Source organism: Rhamphochromis sp. 'chilingali', assembly GCF_963969265.1.
Source record: "Rhamphochromis sp. 'chilingali' genome assembly, chromosome: 2".
Taxonomy (NCBI): Eukaryota; Metazoa; Chordata; class Actinopteri; order Cichliformes; family Cichlidae; genus Rhamphochromis; species Rhamphochromis sp. 'chilingali'.
This window is the reverse complement of record NC_137930.1, coordinates 63,768,894-63,789,826: the sequence shown is the minus strand read 5'-3', so window position 1 is coordinate 63,789,826 and position 20,933 is coordinate 63,768,894. Positions and strand designations below refer to the sequence as shown.

Genomic DNA, 20,933 nt, shown 5'->3' with positions numbered 1-20,933 from the left:
TACCTATGCAAGCTCAATACTGAGCACATAAAACCCAAAAGCTGTAATGTTAGAGGTTACTTGCATGCTGGCAGTATAAGGCACTTTTAGAAAAGTTGTTTTGTTGCAGTTTTCTTTGAACTGCTTGGCTTGGCCTTCATAGAAGCAATTGTCCATCTAATCCTCTAAGAGATGACAGTGGCAATTTCAACAGTATCCCAGCCTATTAACATCACCTTGGGATTACCTTCACAGCATTTAGGAGAGAGAGGATGGAGGGAGGGAAGAATGGGGGGCAGAATGAAAAAAAAAAAACAACTAGATTTAGATGTTGGAATCGAGGAAGGGCTGCTTGTCGCTCAAATGCAGACAAAAAAAAAAAAAAAAGCAGTATTGTCTGACACACAGGAAAAAAAAAATACAAAAAAGTATCACGTATTTCCAAGTAAAGCGTGCACAACTACACACAGTGGCAGCTAGGCAAATGTCTTCCTATAGGCTTGCATTTCTTCATCAAACAAACTCACAAAATCTATTCCATTAATTCTGCTTCCCTACACTGGCCATCAGTGGCACAAAACTAAATGTCAACACTCCCCTGCGTCTCTTTCATCATGCAGTCAACTGTCGCAGAACACACTGGTAAACAGGACATATCCTTCATCCAGCGCTATGCTGCGAGACCCCTCGCTGAGCAAATTGGCATTTCAGCAGAGCCAGCCAGATAGTGAGAAATGATGCAGACAGTGCCACAGAGGGAAATCTGACAAAGCTGACCTTACGTTACACCTGTGAGGCTCTCTCTGTTCCTCAGCTTGCTTTTACTTGTAGACCCTGAGCTCTGAACATGAAAAGATGGAAACTTCAAACAAAAGCCGACATTGCTCACAGTTACAGAAACAAAATTTATAAGAGTTTCAAATTCCAGTCAAATTCAAATTATTATTATGTATAAATAATTTGTTTGCAAAACCTGAGGGAAAAAAGGAGCAGTTTTCTCTGCAGGTACATTTGATGACTCACATTAGCACAAATGCATGGGTTAAGGGGAAAATCACAACATCCGCTATAGATAAGGAGTATTCAGCTCCCTTTGCAGCTGTGTCTTTGGTGGGGTCAGTTTAGAACTCTATTTAAACCTACAAGCCAAAGTTGCATAATTATAACTTTACCATAAAATCACGATCTCCAAATAGTCATTTGTTGTCACAGCTATATTGATAAATATAAGAAACAGCTGCTTCGGACAAAGTTACCAACTATACATGGAAAAGCAGCCTACACTAATTAGTATGCATATATTGCTGATACCAAACAAGATGATAGCATACTAAACGTCACTGGGCGGACAAGATAAAGTCTCGGGAATGAGATGTTTGGCTAAGCAGTAACAGCACTATTTGTGAAACCCAGCTCACGCCAATAAAAGCTATTAAAAACGCAGGTAATGTGGATCTTAAAGTAAATCCAGCTCTCCTAATCATTCTTAAAGTTGCCGAGAATGATTAACAATTGAAAAAGTGCAAAGAGAATGTTCGCCTTTAAAATAAAAGTTGTGCATCACAAACTTTTGGTTGGTATTTAGAAACCAAAAGCAACTGAAAAAAGGCTTTTCATACAGCACCTTTGTGACTCTCAGACTGCGGCTGATTGTGACATTGACCAATGTCTAGGCTTGTATGGCTGGGACTTTAGCAATCACAGCGACTGCTGTCAGCCTCATGCGACCAGCAGCCAACCCATGAGGGAATACGCATTTTTCCCTCTAGCAGCCAGTGGCTGCCAGACGGCCATGAACCAGTCTCTAGGCCTGTGTCTGTCGAAGCCTAAGGATGCAGACACAAAACATTTGTCTGATGAATGTCATCAGTCATTGGCGCTGATGACATTGTACTCTGATACTCAAATATGAATACCAGAGGATGGCTAAAGCTAAGAATGTTTGCTCACATTATTATAATGTCATTCTAACCTACCAAAATTTATGATTTAAAAAAAAGAAAGAAAAAAAAAGATGGATCTAACATTAGAATTCTAGAAGATTTAAACACTTTCCCATTTGTTTTCTGCAATCATTTTTGTGTGTATGTGTATAATCCATTAAGAAACAAATGTCAGATTTTCCTGTAAGCAGACTTTAAGCTTGCTGGATGCCAAATAAACCAGAAAATAAGAATTGGAGATTCAAATGTCTTAGGTGTAAGGGCTGAGAGTATATCCAATTTCACAAAAACAATGCTTAAGCGATGGAAATTGAACTATTAATTCTTCTTAGCACACACAAGCTCATTATACACCATGGAGAAGATGTATTGTAGCAGAGGGTGAGATGAGAGAAGTGAGAAGAAAAAGTGCCTGGGGAGAAAGAGATATAAAATGATGGAAGCAAGGAGCACAACAAAAAAGCAGACTGCCTTTGTCTGTCTTCTAGTCTATGTATTAGCAAGTAATGAGCTCCTAATTGTGTAGCCAGGCCATGGAGTCACTTCAGGGCTTGAAAATGAGTGTGAATTGACTATATCTGCCAAATGTAACGGGCCAAAGAGAGTGACAGAGAAACACAAAGGCGAGAGGGAGAAAAAATAAAGGTACGTGGGATAGACGTTAGACTCAAGTGAAGGGTCAAAGAGGGGAAACCATCAGGGCAGTACAATGAAAACACTTTCCCCCCCCAATGCAGATATGATGAAGGAAATAGTACAGGTGACTCTTGACTGTAGTCCATTTCCAATGTCTGTCTTCTCTGTATAATGTTAAATCCACTCGGCCAAATGGTAGTATAAAGTGAAATGAGGACGACATTTTAAAAAGTAGAAGGTGTATGTGTAGTTCACAAAACGGCATCTGATGCCGTAACTAAAGGTCACTCCAATAAGACTTCAGTCAGTGTGCTACCTCCAAAAACGGCGACTCGCATACGAAATAATGTTCATAGAAAAACATGACTGGTGATAAGGAAGAAGGTCACTGCTCAATTCCAGGTGACCCTTTTCCCCTACCTGTTAATTACAGTAAAGGCCATGAGCGAACAGGTTAGGGATATCTCACTTTCTATTAACGCCACAGTATACTGGACAAAAACTGAAAAAGTGATATGGTTCAGATGTCTCAGCGTGCACCTAAAGAATAATAATAAAACAACAGAGTCTAATAGAACAGCATGGTTCAGCAGCCGCCGGTTGAGTAAACTGACTCACCCCGCCAATTTATTGCTTTTCTTTTTGAAACCAAATCTTCCCTTTTCTAAGCATCTCTCCTGCTCCTCTGCGGTGAGATTGCAGACCCATTGTTCTAAAAATAAAGAACAGTAATTTGATATATCCAAGAATCCTTAAATCTAAGTAAATAATTTTATATCAGGCCAACTTCTTTTTTAGGTTAGTCATGGAAAATGAGAACCATGTGAGTCTTTTAATGTCACAGCAGTTATAGCATGAAATGCTTAAGTAAATTGGCCTCACTGAGGGGACATAGTGCGATTACTGCTGCCCATGGGAACATCGCAATGTTGATGCTGAAAAGATATGCTATGCAGCCCTGCTTTCTATTGCTCTCTGATAAGCGTTTAGCCTTCCTGTGTGATAAAAAGTGGATGTGACTAAATCACTACCACGTTACTGCAATTTCACCCCCCCCCAACCAACCCCCGCCTTGTTTTTCTGGCTGCCACTTAATTCTCCTCTGCTGGTGAGCCCACTTGCTCTGGCTTCACTTCCCCTTTGTTTTACTTAGACCTGTAATTCTCTTACATAGTGCAGAGCCCTAGTCCTCTATGTTGTCATGGCAATGCCTAAAAAGTACTCTCAGAGTACATTAGGAAAACGCTTCATAGAGCTCATGTAATGAAAGGCAACCATTTGCTTTTCTCCATGTAACACGCCAGTGCACCTGCTGCTCAGTATCGTATGCAGAGTCACGGCATCCAGCGACGTGAAATCTCTTACAGCCTCCCCTGGGTCAATATCACCATCTACGCTGACATTCTCCCACTTTAGCCATCACTGATGGCCTTTGCTCTACATCTGTTTTCTTTAGCGGCTTGTTGACCAGGTGACTGAACGTACATCAGTCTGCACCGGCGATTAGTGCCATCCACCTCATTTCTCATCATGGCTGCTGCACTAACTCCATCTGTGGTAATGGAACGAGGGGTGGTGGTTGTGGGTGGAGGAGGTGGCTGATCTGACAGAGATGCACTACTCAAAGTGTTCTGCACAGCACCGGTAAAGACACCAAACAAAATCAAAACAAATGGCCTGCTGTGAAAGCGGCTCTCCTTCTCTGGGTCTGCTTTTAGATTTTTTTCTCCTTTTCCCAGTGGGTTTGTGAGCTTTCATCTGAGTTTGTGGCGAGTTAATTAGGTTCAGAACTATGTATTACTGATCAGTGGCACTGCATTATCATTGTACTTTCATACAGCGATTTTATAAAGAATGTGTTACTGTATGGTCTATGCTCGCCAGTGGGTAAAAAGATCATTCTGTTGCAGAGTGTCTTTCAAAGTGTCACCATTGTGAACATTTACGTGTGTGAGGGTGTGAAAATGCAGTCGGGGAATGTGCGACTAGCTGCAGAGGACAGTCAAGGAGGGATCTATCATAATCCATCATAATCAGCTGCTGTGCTGCTCCTTCAGGACATAAGAGCTCCTGACCCATGGCGGACACGGTGGAGATGAGAATCACATGACAGTGAAATGTGATGTTTACCTTCACTGGTTTCTGTATAAGACATGTTCAACTCTGTCCAGGGCTGTGTAGACAACTCATACAGGTCAAAGCATCTCCAGTTTGATTGTTGCAGGATTGTTGATTCTTGCAGTTTTCTCTTTATTATTGTAGGGTCTTTTTCTTTACAATATAAATCACCTTGGGGAGACTGTTGTTGTGATTAGTGCCATAAAACTAAAATCGAACTGAACTGAATTCATGAGGATGTGGTTACTGAGGCACTGAGGTACTGTCACTTAGGGAATTTAGCTGCAGAGAGATCAGATCACCAACTGATGAAGTGGTGAACATGCTATACTTTGCCAAGCAAATATAGCTTTGTCTAGCCTTGATATGCTACTTACCTTATTATATAATTCCTTAAAACTTAGAAACCTACTGCTCCTTGATAATACTTTAATACACAGTGCCGGCAAAATGTTCCCCACAGCTAAGCTGAGTCAGATCCCCACGCTATGCTGAGGTCAAGGTTTAAGATTTTTGCTTTAATTTGCCTCTGCTCTGTCTGGATATATATCTATAAGCAAAGTGCACTTTGAGGACATCAAAAGCCTTTGAGTTTGCAAGTCTCCCAAGTGCACTATGAAGTACATTAATATAAACGGTTCATTCATGTTTCTGGAAATCTCACCGATCCTTCATTAAGTATCTGGAGTCATTAGACACAGGACAGCCAGCCTGACATATCGTTCTGAGCATAGGAGAAATTAGTCACCCCAAGGCCTGCAGCTTCTCATTAGAGCAGGCTATACAGAGACAGGCTCAATTACCATCTCTGACACACTAGACCAGGGGTGGCCAACCCGCCGCTCTCGAGCCGTATGCGGCTCTTTGCCTGATACGTTCATATCAAAGTTTGTGTTTGGTACGGGGTTTTTTTTGTGTTGTTGTTTTAAAATGTGCGCGTTTGCATCGCTTGAGTTCAATACGGTATTTTCATCAAATGTGCATGTGTGTGAGATGAAAATACTGCAAACTTTCCCAGTAGGAGCAAGTTCGCCCTTAAAATGGCAGGAAAAAAATGCAAAGCAAAAAGAAAAATATGAAGATGAACACAGGACGTTTTTAACAGAGTGGGAGAGGTTTTTTTTTTTTTTTGTTGAACGCAATGGCAAGCCATTCTGCCTTATATGTCAGACGTCATTAGCGCATTTCAAAGCTTCAAAGCTTCAGCGCCACTTCAGCTCACTCCATGCTAACATCGACCTCGAATTTCCAAAAGGGACTGAACTTCGCAAGCACGAGTTGGCCACTTTGAAAAGTCAGGCAGAAAAGCAGATACAGTTTTTCCAAAAATTTACGAAGCGGTCAGAGACCATAACGCTCGCATCCTATCAGCTGGCTTGGAACATTGCACGGGCTAAAAAGTCATACAATGAAGGGGAGTTCGTTAAAAAATGCCTCAGTGACGTTGTTGAGATCTTGTCTCCTGAAAACGGCAAATTAAAACGCATGGTATCAGACGTCCAACTGTCCCGCCACACTGTTGAACACAGAATATCGGACATTAACACGGCTATTGAATCACAGTTGCACTCTGACCTTCAAGCATGTGAGTATTTTAGTGTCGCATTGGATGAGAGTTGTTTTATACAAGACAAGCCTCAGTTGGCAATATTTGCACGGTCTGTGTCAAACGATTGTGTGATCAAAGAAGAACTCCTGGATATTGTGCCATTAAAAGACAGAACCCGTGGCATAGATGTGAAAACCGTGATGGCTGCATTAGAAAAAGAAAATCTGCCCATAACGAAATTAACTGCAATAGCCACGGATGGAGCACCAGCCATGATGGGATCTGTGAACGGGCTTGTGGGGCTGTGCAAAGCTGACCAAACTATTCCTGACTTTTGGAATTTCCACTGCATCATCCACATGGAGCAACTCGTGTCTAAATCATTGAATTTAGATAACATCATGAAGCCTGTGATGGAAATCGTCAATTATATCCGCACATATGCGCTTAACCACATGCAATTCAAGAATCTCATCGCTGAGCTGGACCAAGGGCTTCCAGGTGACCTGCCGCTGCACTGCACTGTGAGGTGGCTGTCAAAAGGCCAGGTACTCTCTCGCTTCTTTGAGCTTTTGAATGCCGTGAAACTGGAAGAGAAGGACAAGGACTATCCCGAGCTCTCGGACCTCAAGTGGATTATGGATCTGGCCTTTTTGGTCGACATGCTGTGTCACTTGGACAGACTGACCCTGACCCTGCAGGGTAAGTTAAAAATGCTGACCTGGTGCAAAGTGTGTTTGCGTTTGTCAACAAACTGAAGCTGTTCAAGACACATATTCAAAAGGGAGATTTAACGCATTTTCCCACTCTGCTAAAAGCCAGCGGGCAAGTCGCCAGCGCTGCCCTGAGTAAGCAAAGAGCCAGATATGCAACACTGATTGAAAACTTGCACGAAAGCTTTGTGACCCGGTTCCATGATCTACAATTGAAAAGGCCACAGATTACGTTCCTCGTCGACCCATTTAATGCAGAGACCGGCTGTTTGAAAGTCCCGCTAGTCACAGATGAAGCTGCGGCTGAGTTGGAGATGATCGATCTTTGTGAGGAGGACCAATTGAAACCTGCTTTAAGGGAAGGGACCATTGAGTTCTGGAAAAGTGTGCCAATGGAAAAATACCCCAATGTCAAACGGGCTGTGCTTAAGATACTGTCAATGTTTGGGTCAACATACGTCTGCGAGTCTGTGTTTTCTACCCTAAAACATGTGAAATCAAAGCATCGATCTGTTCTGACTGACACTCATGTGAAAGAATTGCTTCGAGTGGCAACAACGGAATACAAGCCAGGTTTGAAGAGGATTGTTCAAGGCAAGGAATGCTAGAAGTCCCACTAAACAACATGCATTGTAAAAGTAAATGCTATTGTAGATTATTATATTTTTGTTTGTGGACTTGGTTGAACTGAGAGTTTGTGTGTGTGAGACAGTGAACACAATGTTCATTGTTGAAAATGACTGGCCTGTGGTTTTAGTACTGGAGGAGTCCATTTCTGTCATTATCATGTTGGTGTGTGACATTTACAATAAATCTGGCTGAGCAGAGATGTGTGTATTTTGTGTGTGTGTGTGTGTGTGTGTGTGTGACAGAGAGAGAGGGAGGAAATGATGGGTGATGTTCATGTGTGCCCATGCGTATGATGTGGCCCTTTGCGGTAACACAGTAAAAAAAAAAAAGTGGCTCTTGGTCTCTGACTGGTTGGCCACCCCTGCACTAGACCCTAGTAAGACTAATAGTTCTGGTCTTATAATGACCTAAGATAGGTCTGAACTTCATGCTTTGCCCCCATTTCATATGATAACAACCTCCACTTTCATTCGCCCTCCCATAGATCTGTTCTGCTTTCCTTGCTTTTAAATTTGAGTAAATAAAAACTGATTCTACTTTGCATTCCTGGGGAGCAGAACTCCCTTTTGTCTTTGGCATTCATTGATGAATTAAAAAAAAAAGAATTTATTTTGTGGCCCGGTGCTGAAGGCCGCTGCCAAGCCATGGTTGACAGGGAAGCAGCATTAAGGCAATTAACATGGGCTTTGCATTTGATTTTGGCTGGCAAGACTGCCTGTAAACAGCAGGCGGGATCGGGTGATTAGTTCCTGTGAAGATGAGCGCCTCGCCTCCTCTGGTTCCTTTCCAAGAGAGGATTACCCTTTGTACATATTGCACATACACTCTACACCTTATACCTCCACAAACACAGCAGCATGCACTGGCTCACAGGAATGATAACTGGCAGAGAAGAAAGACAAATGTGGGGAATAAAGTGTGCACACCCAAAGCAAGGTGCTGACAGCTCAGGGGGTTAAGCCATATTTGTGACGTGACAGAGGTGGAGTTAGTGCTCCTCTGCATACTTCAAACTTCCAGTTTCTGCATGACTTCTCTCTCCTTCTTGACCTTTTTAATCATCCATTCAACACAGAAACTAATTCTTCAGATTCAGATTCATTTCAGGAGCAGGTAATAATGAAGACATTCAATATCAATATCATGGGGTCTTGAGTCAAGGCTCTGAAATTAATTGTGACAAATAAGCAATTACTTCAGGTCGGACGAATTGAGATTGATCTTATTTGCTCATTTACGCACTCGCCTGGAGAAATAGCATCAACTGCATAATAGCTTTTATGTCTCTAGATTGGAATTTCACCTGAGAGCTTTCTAAATCAAAACGTGTGTCCGTGTGAGTGAGCACGCAGTAATAGGTGAAGAGGCTTCAATTGGCACTGTCAAGTAAATGTCAATCTGGTGCGAAAAGAACTGCGGTCAGATCGCTCCCTTGTGCTTTTCCTCGTAGATAAGAGTAGATATCAGAGTACCTGAGGTTTAGCTGTCCCTTTCTCCCACTCTGTCAGGCCTAGTCAAACACAAGTTACGGAAATATGTCACATAATGGCATTCAAAAACCTCCAAGGCGATAATATTCACTCTTAAATCTAGAATCTGGCAGATTTCTATTAGTAAGACATAGAGTGTGTAAATTTCACACTCTGTAGCACCTCAATTATAAATGTGAGGCTTGTTTCCTGAGCCAGCATTTCTCTTGTTTTAGTTTCAGCTGTGAACTCTTGACCTACTGAGCAATCCTAAATTACTGTGAGGTGTAATACAAGAAGAAAAGAGTTCCATTAACTGTCTTCATAATCCTAAAGATTAATCTAATCCTGTCAATGAATACATTAGCGGTAACGCTTTGCTTTGAAAACAGCGTTCACCTACAAAGCTATTAAGACAATTTGCATATTTATCACAAGACACTAAATGCTCATGTACTCACAGTTGGTGCACAAAAGATACCAGCAGGGGAAATAAATGTCTATGTGATTGCAATCAAAAACATCATCTAGTTGAAATGAACATTTTTCTTATGATTACATGTTTGGAAAATTGCACCTAATTGCAGCTTCCAAATCTGGTGGATGGAGCTGGGCCACTCAACAGAATGATGAAACTGCCAGGGCTGTGTAATTATTTTAAAACAATTATGTGTGAGGTTAAAGATGTACACACACAAAGGTTTAGTGCTGCATAATTTTCACCACAGGCATTTGGTAGCTAATATGTACATCTTGTAATAAAGGTGGCAAAAAAGGAAAGAGTAGAAAGGAAATGCAGGCATGGAAAACTAAATCAACAAGAGATAATTAAGTACAATTTTTTTCCATATATCTCAAGTCAAATTCACATGAACCCAGCAACATGTAACTGCGCTTACACCCCATATATTTTCACATAGTTCCACTAACAAACAAAGTATCAGCTGCCCTGATGGTATCCATTTTTCTCTGTGGGTTTTTGTTGACCTTTAAGGTAGAGTTTGTTTGGTTTGACAGTGGGATGGTGGAATTTCAGTCCAAAATAGCCTGTCAGTGTCCACACTGGCTCCCATTGTGGCCGTGAGACAAAGTACAGCAAATGACTGCTGATCACATGGGACAGCAGGGGAGCCAGCTGTCAGCATGCCAGGATCTCTTCCCTGTGTGATAGGAGGCAGAGCAACACAGGGGACACATACAGCAGGTCATTCTGCTCTCACAGGGAGCACCTTGGATGAGGATGAAAGTAGAGAAACCAAGGTGAGTGGGTGGATCGAGCCAAAGCTGTTTAAGATCCAAACAATGTAATCTCTATTCAGCTTAGGGTTCATATCCAGAGCAGTGTGCATTTCTGGTCTGAAGTAATAACACTGGAAGCTGTTCAAGGTCAAACATTTTAAAAATTCAAAAATTTCAACAAGACTCAACGTACTGACAACAACACAGTCTGATTCTGACACCTCAAACCCAGTCATGGAAAAACAAAACAAAAAAAAACTGTAGCAGACTCGACATCCATCCAACTCGATCAGCTAACAATTACAGTCCACTGTGAGTCCTGCACTGGAAGAGCAAACATAGGCAGGCTTCCTGATACTTTGACATTTAAAATCAGCAAGTGTGCAAGCTTAACTGTCCTCAGGGCTCCACAGTATAAACAGGTTATATTTATACATACATTTACTGTACATCAGGGTTGTCATTGTTATCGTACAAAACCTGATAGACATAGCTAATATGGCCAGACTGCAACTCTTTGCATTTCACAAACCTCCCTTGGAGAAGCTCAGTTTGGCAATTTACTGCTTTCTTGTTCCAGTTTATATACATTAGACAAAACGATACAGATCGATGGATAAACTCCATTTGAAATTGCATTGCAGCTTTTATTTCTGCAGTAAAATTTCTTAATTTAGATTACATACACTATGAACGTCAGACATGAGTGCTCTGCTGATCATTTCTTTCCCACCTAAGCTGTAACTGAGCACATTGTGAGTGTTTTGCTAGTTCACAAAGCGAATGAACGCTGTTCTGGAGCTCCATCAATGTCACAGTGTGAAGAGTGTCTTCACAGTAAAAGATTATTAAAAATCATAAAACAATGGGATATCAATAAAGAGGAATGAGCTGTTTGAACTAATAACGGTGACCCACGAGCGGGATTTATTAAAAACATGCAGGGTTCCTAAGTTCATCTACCTCACCTCCAGGAAAAACTAAAATATAAAAGGTGTGAAATGTGACTGTTTTATAACAGACTAGTGTCAGACTTGACAGGAATGGGAAAACCTGCTCTCCTCCTCTTAGCTGCTACAATATGTGTGTATGTGCTATAAAAAAGTCACTAAGACACTGCAGCAGTCTTAAAAATGCTACAGAAACATTCAGTGCTTAAACAAAGTTCTGAGCACATCTCAAACTACTTTATGGCTCTGGCACTGCAGACAGCTACAATCAATGTCTAGCACAAACTATATTCAAGGTTGACCCCACCAGGAATAACTATTGGCAGTATATACTGTAAAAGTGTAGCGAAAACACTGTAGTTTGTAAAAACTGAAAATGCCATATTCTTGGGGTGACAAAAGAAAAACTACATATTTTCATTTAAACAGCTCAAATCAGTAAATAAACAGAAACAAGTTAAGAACAATCCAAAATCAATACATAGCACTGTGCAAAAGTCTTGATCCACCCTTCATTTCTTTGCCCTTTATTCCATTTCCAAGAACAGAACAACAGACAAGATAATCACATACTGCTTCAATGCTGCTGAGGCTCTGGGGAGGCCAGTACACGACTGTTAGTGTTCCACTGTGTGGTCACCTATCGTGTACGTTTTATTGCATTGGCAGTGTGTTTGGTATCATTGTTATACAAAAAAATGAAGGCTGTTGCCAGTCAGGCAGAGCCATGACAGAGCCTCCACTTGCAGACTCTTACAACATTGTCTCTTTCCTTACATCCTACAGACATATTGATTATGTTTTGAACCAAAACTCGGATCACTCCATAAGACGTGTTTTTTTAGTCCAGTTCTCGTGTAATGTGGCATACCTCAAGCCTTTTCTCCCAGTTTCCCTTCCTTAATAATGGCTCCTTGACAGCCAACCTTCCAATGACTCGATTTCTGATGAGGCTTCAGCAAACAGATGGATCAACTAAAGGGCCAGATGAATCTCTTAGTTCCTGTTTCATGTCTTGGACTTTTTCCCCCCCCTATTTCTTAAGGACACAACCTTCAGATACTGTTCATCTGCTGTAGATAGTTTTTAGGTATGCCACTTTTTATTCTTCCCTCCACTTATCTAGTTTCCTCAGACTTTCTAAGGCCACATTGTACACCATGCTGAGATATGCAAACTTGTGGGAATTACCTTGTCTATGCATAAATATTCTTTTTTTGCTATGCTTGGCATTTCTCAACTAAAGAAATTGGAGTGGAGCAATTTGTGTTTTGTGACAGGTTACTAGTAAAAAATGTCTAAAGATACCATTTAAAATATTCTTTGTCAGTTTTCTGTTATATGTAGGAACAACACTGGCTCAGCCTTGAATGAGTCACAGGTCAGTGTTTAGTGGCTTAACAATCTACCTGAAAACAGGTACAAGGACTAGAAAATGAGTGAAAAAGCCTGGGGGCCTTTTGCTCAAGAACACTTTTAAAAATACAAGAAAGTCTGGCTCCTTGGAGCCAAAGTATAAAGAAATGAGGGGTAGCTCAAGATTGTTGCACGGTACTGTATAATGTGCTGTTTCCTAACTTTTTCCACTATACTTTTTCTTCCTCTCCTCCAATACACATACACAAGGATTCATGAAATATTTAGCATCATGACTTCTAGATCAGAGCTGCTCGAAGAAACAGGACAGAGCACATACATTTCCCATGGAGGGAACACACATAACAGCCAAAAGGTCCAACTATGTACAAATCCCTTATTTGTAAATGTCCTGCAGTATACACGTCACTTCAGCACTAACTCTGTGATATAAGTTATCTGCAAATATTAATTATTTTGTCACATCTTCAGATTTGAAAATAATTTTTGGGATGTTTACTTCAGCAAAATATCACATATTGCATTGTTAGATGCTTTGCAATGGTATAAGCTCAGTAGTCCTTTTGGAGTTAAAAAATAGTCTAAAAGGCACTAACACCAGGCAAAATCACAAATTTCAGTTCAGTGAGTTGAATTATCTAAGGTGAAGCCCAGCTGACAGGTTGCAGTGCAACCATCTGTGCCACGCCATAAATAAGGCAAGTTTAAAGCCCTAAAAGGGTCAAAGAGATCTGTTGTTTCTATAGAGAACCAAAACCGTTTTTGTGCCAAGCCTAAGTCTATCGACAGTGACTTGCTTTTGGCACTGGCATCAACCACAGACTGTATATAAAAAGATGCACAACATCAGCCACTGGCTTTGTCCACTGTATTTTGAAGTCTCAATGTTAGTAGTGCATCTGTAGCCATGTTGGTTTTGAGGTTTTAGAGTTAGATGCAGAAATGTCTTTGTAGATTTACGGCCAAAAGTGTGTGTACATGTGCGTGGTTTAAAGTATGCGGGAGGTCTGCACATTTCTGCTGCATGTTTTTCCTCTATAAACACTAGTTTTGGGGAGGAAATAGAGACACGCTGTTCCGGTTTGTAAACACTGTTTATACATGGGCCTCCTGGTGACTGCAAAGGCCATAGGATTTAACCGACTGCATTTTGATGTTCGTCAAAACATTCAATACTTACTGCATTTTTGTATGGGTAGCACTGACGATCACAACATCTTCATCACTGGATAAAGACAATAAAAAATAGCTTTGTGTTGATTTACAGTTAAATGTCCCTGTAACCGGACAAGTGAGCCAAAACCATTCCAGCAGAATACCCCAGGTTTTTATTTTAATTTGTCCCTATTGTGTATTAATGTTTAACTTACAAAAAAGGCATAAACCACACAATATGTGGTCACTACAGTTAATGATGCTCTGTTCCCAAGGACTGAAACATGACTCCAGTCATGTGGCTTTGTTTAACAACTCAGGGAATTAAAGCCACACTGGTCCTCCTTTAAGTCTAGGCATACTGAGCAAAAGCAACTAAGGCTGAAAGTAGGGATGGTTACCGTTAAGACAAGTAATATAAAACAGAAAAAAACCCCAAAACATTTCATTTCTACCACTGCCAATACCAACGCTGTTAGAGGAAAAGGTGGAAACAAAAAAGCAAAGCGTTTGTTGCCAACAAATCACTGAATTCCTCCCTGCTCTAGGCACTCTGAAACTGATGTTGAATTTCTGAATAACAGTTCAATTTATGCGCTGAACATTTCCATTTGAATTTATGAACACACCCACACCTAGGCAATGAGCCTGCAAATTCTATTTTCCTAATTTTTCCAGTACTGAGAGAAGAACCAATAATAACAGCATTTACTGATACTCCTTTCAATAGTTTACCCCTGGAGCATGTTTAAAACTGGGTTTCAATACTCATGCTTTGCTGGAAGCATATCAGCTAAGTCAGCCACAGAGGAGGAAAAAAACAACACAACATCTCTTTCTCTCTTCCCTGTTTCAAAGACATGCAGTGATAAGCACAAACACGCAGAGTTTTATGGGGCCAACTGGCCTGCCTTCGTGAACAAACACTGAGGAAATACAAAGCACAATAAGCGGCAAACAATGTGATTCTGTCGTTCTGTTCAGTAAGAGAAATGACCCGAATAGTCTTTCTCTGGTTATGAATGGAAAAAACCTACCTCCTGGCATTTATGTGTGGCCTTCTAACACAGAGTGATCACTGGAGTGCAAATTATGTTGATCAAGGAAAATGGCTATGTCAGGCTGAATATATGGTGTGGTTGTTAATGTTCAAGACCACACACCCACACACACACAGTAATTTTGCATGCTGCTATGTACTTTGGGTGAGCAAGCCAGTTCAGTGTACAGTGAATAACAGTAACCTGTAAAGCATCGAGGTTTCATTCAAAATTCCCCACTTAAGTAAGGTGTGGGCTTTGGCATCTCTTTGAACTTACTTGTGTGGTTAGCAATCTAAGGATTTAATAAAAAAGTACAAGTAAGGTTAAAGCTTAAACATACACAAAGAAGCTTAAAGCTAATCCTATGTTTTATGGTAAATAAGTGTCACAGAAACAGAGTCATCAGTTTCCAAAATTGTGTTGACTTCTCAGTGTTTTAGGATGTTTTTCCACCTTTGCCATTTAATCTGTTTTAATTGAACTACGCCTCATTTTCCTCCTTGGGGTGACTCCTTTGTGCTGATGTGAACACTGTAATCACATTTAATCAAGGACCAAAACAACCACGCCCAGACTAGTTGGACGATAGGGTCCCCTTCCAGTTCCAAACAAACTCCTGAGCAGTTTGTTAGCAATAAGAACAAATCTCAGTCCGACCCAAATAACATGTATACACTGCAAGTTTGAACTAAATGCCTTTCTGCAGTCGGGTATGTGTTGCATTGTGGGATGCGGTAGAGTACCATAGACATACAGAAAGAACAAACTATAGCAACTAGCTGTAATATGGGCTCACTAGTTCAGATCACAGCAACTTCACACTGTATTTATTTTGTTGAACCTTTTACGCAGAGTGAAACCTGAAACCAAAACCAGGCAACCAGAAAACGGCTATAAGTTTAGAAACTCACTCAGATCAGAGTAAATGAACAATAGATATGTGACCACTCTTAGTGTTGTAAGTGACTAATTTACTTGGATCAATTCTATTGGACAATAGATAAATATGCCATTAAAGGCCAAACAGGCGTTACAAAATAACCTAACCCTAAGTCCAGTCATAAGTCTGACCATTAGAATTTAGAAGATTTAGAACCTTATTTTTAATAAAATTCAACAAAGAAAAATAATCTTTATAATGTGTACACTCAAAAACTAGCTACATTGCTTTTTCAAAACCAAGCCTGCTTTGCTCCAAAATACAGGGCTGGGTTGGTTTAGGGTAACCACCTAAGATGACTTGGGCTTAAATGAGTGAGTAACTTAAGCTGTGGACTGCAGTGTTTTTGGTCTGCTACTAAAAGGAATATGTTAAAAAGAAGTAAAAAAATAACTTGACAGTTGATGAAGACTTAATGAGCAGAACATCCAAAACACTCCTAAATGAGGACTCTACAGCAGATGATGAATTACTAGAGAAACTAATAAATACAGTGAAACAGGTGACCACTTTCCTCATAAGTAGCTCCTGATTTACTAAACCAAAACTAAGCAAAAATTATTAACCATCTTTTCATTATTGATCACTTCATCAGTAGTTTGAACAGTAAGGTAAAGCGGCACGTCATACTGAGAAACTCCAAACTATCTTCAACATATCATGTCCTGTCTGCTCATTATCTATTAAATCATTACCATTATTAACATTTTATACAATCATTATCTACATTATCTTTTGTTATCATTATCATTTTATTGTCTGCATTATTGACTATCAATACCTCATTACCTCAGAGGCATTTCTTTAAGGCTTAATTATCAGGTAAATCTTCTGTAACTACTGACATATTACACTTTATAAATTAGTGCATAATATACTCATTCTTCACAGCTCATTGGTCACAGCCGGCTGTAGCTAATGGACAAATGCTGTGCTATTGTGTGTAAAGAATATTAAATGCACTAAAATATCATTTGAGTATTTGCAGATCTTCAACATTCACAATTACAGGCATAGGGTAGGTAACAAACTATCTGAATCTGCAATGTATATAGAGAGTTTTTAATGTAAGGTTTGTATATCTGTAGTGACATTATCTGTTGCCAAAAGTTCAAAAGTCAATGTTGTCATATTTCCCCATTCCCCCAAAACAAATTAAAACTAGAAAAAGTTGCATTTCCTGCGAAAATGCAGTGTGAATGCTAGGGATGGGTATTGATAAGATTTTCACGATTCCGATTCCATTTGATTCTGTTTAACGATTAGATTCTTTATCGATTCTCTTATTGATTCTTTTTTTTTTTCCTTTTTCTTTTTTTAAAGGGGAAAAAAAAATTGTACATGTAAATGCACAGTAATAGCAGGTTTTGTAATAAGGCAGATCGCACTAACATAATATGCACTGTTAGTTGATTATTTACCTGCTGAATTAACGGGAGAGGACGTGCAAACGTTACCGCTGCTGCTGGGTTGAGATTCATGAGTCCGGAGCGGAATTAAAATCACGACATTCATTTAAGGTCATCGCGTGTTTTGTGAGCAAATGCTTTTGCATATTCGTAGTGTTTCCTCCCTTAAATGAAATATCTACTTTGCAAGTATTGCAAGTTGCCCTGTTGTGTTCCGTTCTCGTAAAGTATAACCAAACTTTTGAGCGTTTGAGCCGCTTAGGTGCCGTGTTTCCTGTCAGGTAAATGACGCTCCGCAACGTGGTGACGTCATTCGGGGCGACTGGAATCGATAAGGGAATCGTTTGCAATTTTGGCAAACAATTCCAAGGAATTGAAACAGTGGGAACCGGTTCTCAACAAGAACCGGTTTTCGATACCCATCCCTAGTGAATGCCGTGTAGTGGAATCTGAAAACAGCATAAGGAGAACTATCTGCTGAAAACACTGTGTACAAGCTGAACTGTTTGCTGAAAACTGCTTTATTTGAAACACTATACTGAAGAGTGTCAAGAAAGCAGGGAGAGTGCAAGGAGGGAAGACTTGCAGCAAGTGTCGCAAGTAGAATTCGAACCTTTGCTACCAGATCTCACGGTGGCTGTTCATCCCACTGAGCCAAACCAGTTCTGGTCTCAAACAAAGATATGATGAGAGAAAAAATGTGCACTGTGCAGAAACAGCTAAATTGTGCTGAAAAGAGGTGATGAAGCTAAATGTTCAGCAAAAAAGAGATGAAGAACCTGAAAATTTTGCTGAAAAGAGCAGAAGAGGCTGGAATTTGTGCTAAAAAAAAAAAAAAAAAAAAAGAGGTGAAAAAGTTGAAAATTCTACTGAAAAGAGCAGAAGCGACTGAAAATTTTGCTGAAAAGGGGTGAAAAAGCTGAAATTTGTGTTGAAAATACTTAAAACAGTTGAACTGTTAACTGAAAAAAATGTTGCCATAAGCAGGATTCGAACCCGGCCCTCCTGCTCTGAGAACGGCTGCTCATCTCACTGAGCTAAAACATGGCTCAGCCCAGCAAGCAAAACTGGTGATCACACTGATAATGTTGTCCCATTCAGCAAAATGGGGTAAAAAAATGGCATAAAAAGCTTAATATCTGAAAAAGTATAAAGGTTATGAGCACCAAAAGATAAAGCATACATCAATGCTGTGAGGCATTCACACAAATATATTATTAATATTTATTGAGAGAGGAGAGAAAGACTACTGCTAGAAGTTGGTTATGACACAACCTTGTATTTACTTTGGACTTGACCAACATTTCCAGTATAGCACAGCACTAACCACTATCTAACGTCCTAGTATCCCACATACTGATTGTTAAATCCTATGCTGTGTTTTAGCTTTTATGCTGGTTTGGACAACAATACAACACAGTCACATAAACAGAGTCTAACTCATATTAAGCTGACATTATTACCCTGGTCAGGCTATGAGCTAATAAAACACTGAAGCACCGTTTATCTATTCAAAGCTGAGCAGACGTAAGCCATACAAAAGAAAACAAACTACCGTAATATTTCGAAAGAAAATTTCTTACATTAATCACAGATACATCCTCCTTTGCTCCTGCAGAGAAAACCAGAGTGGGCAGCTCACACTAAATCTCTGTCTGAAGCTAATATAATGTTATTTGCACTTCTGTTTCAGTGACACGAGCAAAAACATTTTTCTTCTTCACTGCAGACATTTCAGTTTTTCATGTCAAGCGAATCACAGGTGTTGCTAATCACATTAATGACGGCTCCATTATTTTCAAGAGTCCCAGGAAGTCATGACAGCGTGACAACCCACAGCACCAGGCCAATTATAATGAAGACGTGAAAGCGAATTCAGCCAATAGGAATGCAAGAACAACCGTCTTGTGAAAGAGTTACAAGTGTCATCTTTAATGACTCTGAACTGATTGCAAAATATACTGTTTATAATTAGGTTAATGAGATTTTGTGGGTAGAGGGCAACTGCAAGTACACAGAGCTGTAACTGGCCTGTAACCCTCATCAAATCCTGCTAACTTAACTTTCACAGTTAAACTCCACTTGCAGGTAACAGCGTAGGCTACAGGAAAGGAGTGGGGCACACAATGGACTAAATAGAGTAAGAGCCAAAACAAACACAGCCACCTCACCCACCTTCTTCTTTTGATTAAATACCCAACACCCCACCAGCCACAATCCACTTATTTATTCACATTGAGTGTGTGTGTGTGTGTGTGTGTGTGTGTGTGTGTGTGTGTGTGTGTGTGTGTGTGTGTGTGTGTTTCTTCTGCTGGGACAAAACAAGCATCATCATCACCACCACAAGCATCTTGGCTCTTTTTAAATTTTCCAGCCACGCCCATTTAATGCACCTGTAGCTGGGAGACCGTGAAAATCCACCTAAAACCCACACTGCTGGAAACATCAGCAATGCTGTCACTGTTACACTCCATAAAAGCCACGCATTTTTTCGTCATTAAAAAGCAATAAAAGCAAATCCAATTATCTGTGACTGATACTGTTTATTTCTGGGTCATATATTTATTCACTGTAGGTCCTCACTGAAGCATTTGAGCATCCTGTAATAACCACCGGGGAAATTATACGTCACTAATGTGAACATTAGCTCAAATCTGCATCATGTTTAAACCAAGTAAAAGAAACAAGTGGCTGTCACAAGTGTCCCATAAACTACAAGACGTCATTCTCCGGGCCCCGTGCAGCTTCCACGGCGAGGCTGGAGAACAGCTTGACTTGTCAACGGCGCCCTGTCAACAACCTCTCACTTATAACGTAGCAGGGGGGGACCACGGCGTCATCTCAAAACAACCCGGTGAACGGACACGCCACGGAGGAAGTCTCTAACAAAAGAAATACTTTGTCTCAGAGGTGAAGGGGACATGTAGCGAATGCGAGACACTCGACATGCACGAAAAACTCTGAAACTGCTGCCAATAATCCAGATTTACTGGCGCGTACGCACACACAAAGTCCAGTTCAGTCGAGGGAAAAGAAATGTCTTATAAGTTCTTTTCAAAGACGTCGTTTCGCTAACTTTGAGGAAACTCGAGGGAGAAAGTAGTGCACCACACAGCCCGTCCTTAAGAATTTTTTATATCAGCGCCCCCTCTTCCTCTGAACTCGCACCGAAGCGTGTCCGCGCCGTGATAACTACGTTAGTTTCACCCTGGCTTTGAAAAACTTACCAACACTTCTTGAGCCTGACCCCGAACCAAGCAGAAGGTACCAGATCCACATCATACGGACGCCTTTTTGTGCACCCCCCGGCCTACTCCTGCTGTCCTGCCCCGCTGCAGGGCAACAACTGAGGGCAAGAAAAGGGAGAAAAAAACTTCTCCTTTGCTTCGCTACTCTTGCCTGTTTATGCTCTTAAAGTCTGGCTCTTTGACGTCTTCCGGAAATCTAAGAGCGCATTCGGCGAGGAAGAAGTGCTTTCGTTGGGACGGCCGTAAACTATGGAGTCCAGTTTGGGGAGGAGGGGTGGGGTAGGCATGAAAGCTGGAGGTGGCGGTAGGCAGGCTGAGTGTAGTCGGTCGTTCGTGTGTTGGTGCTCAGAGAGAGGCGGAGTCGGAGTCAGAGAGCCGGGAGAGCAGAGGCCGGCCAGTCCGGGACACTGGTTCCTTAACGGTGCCGTATGCGCAAAAGCGGGACCGTAACTCCAGCAATAACAGACTTAACTAACTTTGAATCTGTTCAGAAAAAGTGAGCGAAAGAAGTAACTGAAGGCAAATAAAAATATAT

At 40.8% G+C, this 20,933-nt stretch overlaps 1 protein-coding gene across 5 annotated transcripts in view; it reads right to left on the bottom strand.

Annotated features, from left to right (window-relative positions):
• ldlrad3 (low density lipoprotein receptor class A domain containing 3) overlaps nt 1-20,726 on the bottom strand; it is a 101,177-nt gene extending 80,451 nt beyond the window's left edge. For all 5 annotated transcript variants that reach the window (XM_080870907.1, XM_080870906.1, XM_080870905.1 and 2 more), the window contains exon 1: nt 20,378-20,726. Coding sequence is in view for 3 of the 5 variants with exons in the window: in XM_080870905.1 (XP_080727031.1) it covers nt 20,378-20,432 (55 nt within the window). In the remaining 2 variants the exon portion in view is untranslated. The remainder of the gene's footprint in view (nt 1-20,377) is intronic.
• Between the last annotated feature and the right edge of the window lie 207 nt (nt 20,727-20,933).